Source organism: Merops nubicus, unplaced genomic scaffold (genome assembly GCF_000691845.1).
Source record: "Merops nubicus isolate BGI_N331 unplaced genomic scaffold, ASM69184v1 scaffold41954, whole genome shotgun sequence".
Taxonomy (NCBI): Eukaryota; Metazoa; Chordata; class Aves; order Coraciiformes; family Meropidae; genus Merops; species Merops nubicus.
In genome coordinates this window covers 9493-15777 of record NW_008607066.1, presented here as the reverse complement: position 1 = coordinate 15777, position 6285 = coordinate 9493, and the positions used below count along the sequence as shown (strand labels likewise).

At 42.2% G+C, this 6285-nt stretch overlaps 1 protein-coding gene across 1 annotated transcript in view; it reads left to right on the top strand.

Moving 5' to 3' along the window:
* The window catches only part of LOC103772491 (HCLS1-binding protein 3-like), a gene marked incomplete at its 5' end in the record, with an annotated part of 9881 nt that extends 5187 nt beyond the window's left edge, over positions 1-4694 (top strand). Inside the window, one exon of the mRNA XM_008939826.1 lies at positions 4469-4694. Coding sequence (XP_008938074.1) covers positions 4469-4694 — 226 coding nt within the window. The remainder of the gene's footprint in view (positions 1-4468) is intronic.
* Between the last annotated feature and the right edge of the window lie 1591 nt (positions 4695-6285).

The window sequence follows — 6285 nt, the reverse complement described above, 5'->3', positions numbered from 1 at the left end:
AAAGATAAAAGTCTGTTCTGCAAGAACTGCTGTGAGTTGCATAACCTGGGTTCAAACGTGGTGCTTCTGGATACTTCAGCAAATTATGGGAGTCTTTGTCTCTTGCTTTCATTGCTGATTCTCCTCATTAGAGCATTCCCAGCAAGCAGAGGTCACTGTCCCCATCATGCTAGATGCTGTACATGCACATAGTCATTCCTGTCCCAAAGATCTTGTCCAGATAGAAGAGAGTTCAGAGAAATGGCATCTAAAATGTTGATGTGCTGATGACAGCTGCCAGAACTCGTTTACTCTCCTGAAGTCCACATGCTAGTGCAGTCACATCATAGGGCTTTGTCACAGCCTTTCTTCAGTAAGGGTTTTGATTGCTCTCTGTGTCTGAAAACAAAGAGAATTTCCACCAATAGAGTCTGTGAATCAGCACAACAGTATGGCAGGAATTCTAAACAATGTGGCCCTGCTTTTCCAATACAGACAAAGAAAGAGACTAATTAGACAATGATTAATTACATGGATTCTGTGCCTGATTGTCTACAAAAAGATGGGGGTGGGAAGGTTCTTCCTTTAATCTTGTTACTTCAGAGTAGTTGCTTGATTTTTTTCTTCCTCCTCCTGGCCTGGAGTTAAATATGGTGGTAGTTATGCACTGTAACGATTCATTTGCTTCTCAAGAAAGAGAAGTCCTTGTTTCTATCTCTGCCTGAGGCGTTTTGCATTTTACCTCTTCAGTTTTCCAAAGACAGTTGTGTCTCACATGATCAAACAGCAGTGGATCAAGCAGTTTGCCTAGCACTGGAGCACTGAAAAGCAGGTTTTGAGACAAAGACCACATATTATCTGCTGTGTTCTCTGTAAAAGACTTCTGTCTAAACAAGTCTTGAAAAAAAAACAAGGACAGAAAAAGGAGATTGACATGATCAGCTTCCAGACTGAAAAATCATCTCCTGCAGAGTTCTTGGCCTAAAAGCATGCTACCAAAAAACCCCCCCACACACACACACGCACACAAAACCCAAACAACTAAACACAACCAAACAACAACCAAACAAAAAAACCCTGCTGGACTACATCTGTTGGTGGTATTCTGTGACTGTGCTGCATGGTTTTGTTGCTCTGGTTAGCACAGAAATTAACACAGAGGCACAAAAGGGTAGAGAATCTATACCATCTCAGGTTAATGAACTTTATTTACTGCTGCCCCTTCTGGGTGGTGCACCTAGTTCAGAACCATGCTTCCTCCATTGGATCTGTAAGTATATGTGTGTATTGTTCATCTGGTTATTGTGATTTCTGTTATTTATGACCAAAAGCTTTATGACATGGGCATTGATTCATTCAGTGTTTGTTTATGCCAAGAAGGGAGTCATGAGATCAGCCAGAGAAAGCTAAGCTTCAGGAATACCAGTCCTAACATGTTTTGTTATTACACAGCAAAGAGAACATGAACATGTCTTGGCAATGTGATCACAGGTGTGATATCTCTGGGTATCAGAGTTTGCAGCAAACAAAAATGCCTGGGCTTAAATTAAATCTATTTCTTCTATGTAGATGATTAATTCAAGAGGAAGAAATACACTGACGAGGTGTTTTGTAAGTGAGGTTGGATATGTCACCCACAGGGAATCATGGAAACTAAAAGGCATCAGAAATCTTATCTAAATAAGAGAGATTATAATCTTCAGAGTTACTTAGGGGATGAAATTTGAGGAGCTTCCTGCTAGAATACAAGTCCACAAGGTCAGATTCAAGGTGCAGAGCTCTGGGACAGTGGCTCTGCTCTGACCATCAGTGGGTCTGTTTAGGTATTTCCTAGTTTTACATACTAATGTTTGGGCAGTTGATTTGAGGAGGTTAGCCCTGGTTAAAACTGATCCTTTTAAGATTCCATTTGGGAGTCAACAAAAAATCTGACTTCAAGTCATTTACCTTAAAGGATTCTGGCTGTCTGTACAGCAGAAAATTCAGGCTAATCCTTATTCACTTTATAGCAAATTTATGGTGACTGCAGTTTGTCTTAGCCTGGATAGTACAGTCATAAGTTCCTCACAGCTTTTAAATAAGGGTGAACATAAAAAACCCTTGAAATGATGCAATTTTTCATAATAATAGTGGAAACCTTAGCTGAGTGTGCTGGAGTTCTTGGAGTACCTCTGGTTTTCACATTCAACCAGTGTGCTCTAGGGATAGAGTGATACAGTGTCACTGATTCTTCTGTTGATTGTGTTCCCTATGGTCCTGGCCAGTTACCTTAATCAATTGCTTCCCATATTATGGAAGAGCCCAACTTTAACTGCCTACTTTACTTTATCTGTCTGCAGTTGCTCTGCCTTGTGCTAGAGGCATTTACAGCATCTCTCCTGAGGCTGCTGGTGAACGAAGAGAGACAGGGAGAAGTCACAGTCTCATGTAGTCAACAGGAGTTATCCCAGTGGTGTAACAGAGGTCTGGATAACACCCCCAAGACAGCCTCATTGCCTGTGAGGAGGGTAGGGATTACAAAAGACAAATGAGTGGAAGGACCAAGAAATTCCTGATTTGAAATAAAGTGAGACTCATGATCCAGGGACTTGCAGAAGAAACTAAAAAGGCACTTTCTTTAGACTTCCTCTATATCTCCTGTTCCAGCGAGTGGAGCTGCTGGAAAGCTGCTCCAACAAATCCCTTCCAGTCACCAGGAACTCTGATGAGAAGCTTCAGAGAATCCTCCTTGAGAAGCAGCTGTTGTCTGTTCCATTAGTCACATCTCCATTTGCCAGGAGATGATTCTGGGTGCTGTGGCCAACAGAGAGCATCCAGCCCGTGCTCCTGGGTGGAGGGACTGTGCCACCTCATGATGTGCTGCTCTAGCAGAGACAGAGGGAGAGGATGGGCTGCACATGTGCTGCCAGCTCCTTTCTTCTTTAAGAATCACTCACCTGAACCAGACCTTCTTACAAATCCTATAAGAGTGAAATAAGTAGAATTATTTGAAGGGAATTTTAGCACCAAAGAAAATTCCAGTCCCTTTAGATTAACTCCTGCATCTTAACTTCATCTCCTGGTTCATTTATAGCTTCCCTGCCAGGCTGCCCCTTGGCCAAGGCAGAGGAGTTTTGCTGCTGGCACTGATAGAGCCTAATGGCTGATTCAGTTATTGCTGAAGTTTGGTAACAACTGGTCTTAAAACGGGGCTTGTGAACAATTAAACAGTTCAATCAATTCCCTGCCTCTGATGCTGCAGGCATAGAGTGACTGTGTCACACTAGTGCTGGGGTCTGGCAAGGACATACCCACCTATCACAAGCCTGCTGTTCCTCTTGATCTTTGGCTCCTGGTCCCTCCTGTAGAAGTTCTTGTTTGCAGTCGTTATGCTTTAGCTGTCTTGGTTTGGGATGTTACAATTAGAGGTGGAGGCTTTGGCAGGTGCTGTGTTTTGTAAGCATGTAAGAGGTGTGTGTTTTATCAGAGGCATCACTTTCATAGCTGGTCATTCCACAGCTGATCATCTGCACAGAGTGCTGGTTGCACTGCTTAGCAATTATTTATCAATCAAGCCTTTGGGAAATGAACAACTGCCTTTACTCCTTGTGGTATTTTGTTTGACCACTGTGCTCAGAGGACCAAAACAAGAGGCTGTTTTGATTCAGAGCACAAAGTACTGTGGCCTGTAAAGACCTCTCTAGCTATGCTAATTGTCACTCTGCCATCTCTGCTATATCTTTTAGAGATGTGATGTGTCAGAGCCTTCTTTCCCTTTCCTCCACATACTCATTTTCCAGAGGCAGACACCTCTTGGAGTCACAAGTCATTCTGCTGTAAGTGTGCTCTCAAATTTTCTAATAGCCCCTGTGGGAACACAGTCAGGCATGCTCAGCATACTGTGTCCCTTGATAAGGTCAAACAATGCAGGTAGGAAACATCCTTAACCATTTAAGGTATTTTGGATCAATTCACTAAAGAAACAGGGGGAAATGATCAAAAAAAGGAGTTGTTGTCTACAGTCACAGGTTACAAAACTTCTGTTTCTTGGAAGCACATGTGGACACAACATTTTTAAAGCCATTGGCTTTTCCAGTTTCTCATGATTGAGTATGAAGGATGAAGAAGAAGCAGAGCTGAATGTGAGAAGTTTTATTATCCCATGAAAATTTCTGGAGAGCAAAACATGCTGTTACAAATCTTTTTTTTCCCAACTAAAATAAAGTTCTTTTTCGTTCAATGATTGCAAATTGCTTTTAATTCAGACATTTGAAAACATGCTGTAAAACTAATTAACTGCTACAGTGAACTGAAAAACCACATTATTAAAAGACATTTCTTATTTTGGTAACACTGAAACTCCTATGGAAAGCTCTTCCTAAAAGAGAAGTTCATCAGAGGTGATCCTTTCCTGCAGAAAATTTTATTTTACAAGATCTACCTTTTCTTCTATAACAAAAAGCAGTTCAGAAATTCTCAAGATGTTTCTGCCGTTTTCTTTTCATTCCAGAGTTGAAGATGATTTTGAGAAGCTCTTGAAAGTAACCTCCAGACCAAAACCTAAGATACCACCCAAACCACCACTGCCTCAGAAGCCAGCAGTTGCCCCCAGGAGCACTGACTCATCTCCACTGGCAGAGCCAAAGGAAAACAGGATTCAGGCAATGAGTGAAGTGGACATTCTCCAGTATATCCAGGAAAATGAGTCTAACAGTGAAGACACAAGTCTTTTTTGAACATGCTTATTTTTAAAAAGTAGTTATGCCTCCTTGGCCCAAACTCCTGGTGAGCTCAAGGGAGAGCAGCAAGAGCTGAGCAGGTGTCCTTGCTGTCACCCTGCTCATTGTTTCTGTTCCGTGGTACAGAGAGCAGCAAGTTTCACTAGCAGAGGCTTGACACCATGCTTTCCAAACAGTTCAGCTGGGGTATAACGTGGCCTTAGATTTCCAGGCTTTCACAAGGAATGTGGACAAGGACATAGCACTACAGATTGTCTACTACTCTTTTAGTATAAACATAGTAGTGTTTCAGCCAATTTAGTCCTGACTGGAAATGGTGAGCATGGTGCACACGTGGCAGCTGTGAATAGTGTCCAGCAAATGGTCTGAGGCAGGACAGGATGTTCCTATAATTTTAGACAGTGTATTTCAGCTCACTGGAAAGGTCTCTTTTCTTCTGTGCATTTTTGGAGCATCCCTTTCCTCCCTGGCAGATATTTCAGTGATTTATAACCAGGAACTGCTAAGTGTAGGTAACAGTTCCCCTGTAGTTCAGAGAAGCACTGAAACCCAGCTGAGCCCGACAATCTGCTGCCTTTGCTGTTGCACAGATGCTGGCTGGGAAGAGAATCTGCAATACTGCAAACACTAGACACTATGCAACTCTAACCCCTGGGGAGAATAGCAAATGGCTGAGGGCTCCTAAGAGTGGAGCTCCAGACATAACCAGGGCTTGTGGTGTGTCTGTTTGGATGCCGTAGGACTCATGAACCTACTCAGGATTCACAAGGGCTCATTTCTTCCAGCCACACCTTCACAGGCTTCCACTGTAGTTAGTGAAGAGAAAGATTTCTCCAGGAGGTGATTCAGGGCAGGTGTTGTCCTGCTGGAGGAAGTCTGAATTGCTCTCTGGAGTCACTCTATCTTGTTGCCTTCTCTCAGAACTTCGAGAAGAAGTTATAGTGATTAATTCCACCAAGATAAAATTGGTTTTTTTTGTAAAAGAGTGGTCATCTCATTACTGTGGCAGTGGTTAAAACAAGGGAGAGCAAACTTGGGATTATCTAGAGGAAGAATCATAAAATCATAGAAATCAAGATACCAGAAGAAAATATACTGGAAAAGTGTTAGTATGCAAGAAAAGAAAAGCACTGTAGAACAGGCATCCCAGACTACCCCTCCTCCTCCCCAGCTCAGGCAGCCTGGTTCAACGTGCTGGATTTACATCTGACGTGGGTTGATCCCTCCTGAGAGAGATTCCTGAACTTGTTCCATGTGTGTTCTGTCCAGGTGTGAAGACAACCTCCCCAGAGAGAAAGTATCAAGCCATATCACTATCCCCAGATTTGCCTTTCTAATATAGAACAAAATAAATAGGAAGCATTATAAACATATATTTTAATAATGAAATTATCTATTCGTATTTCCTTTTTAAGCCAATGGAAAATATTGTAAAGATATTTTGGTTTAATGGAACATATAATCTGTAACCATTGTCTCTTGTCTGTGTACAGTAAGTTCCAGTACAATAAAACATTTTGCTAACCTGCAGGTGTCCCAGCTGTTGTTCCCTGGGATGTGCAGTGGCAGCAAATCAGAGTTCAAGGAT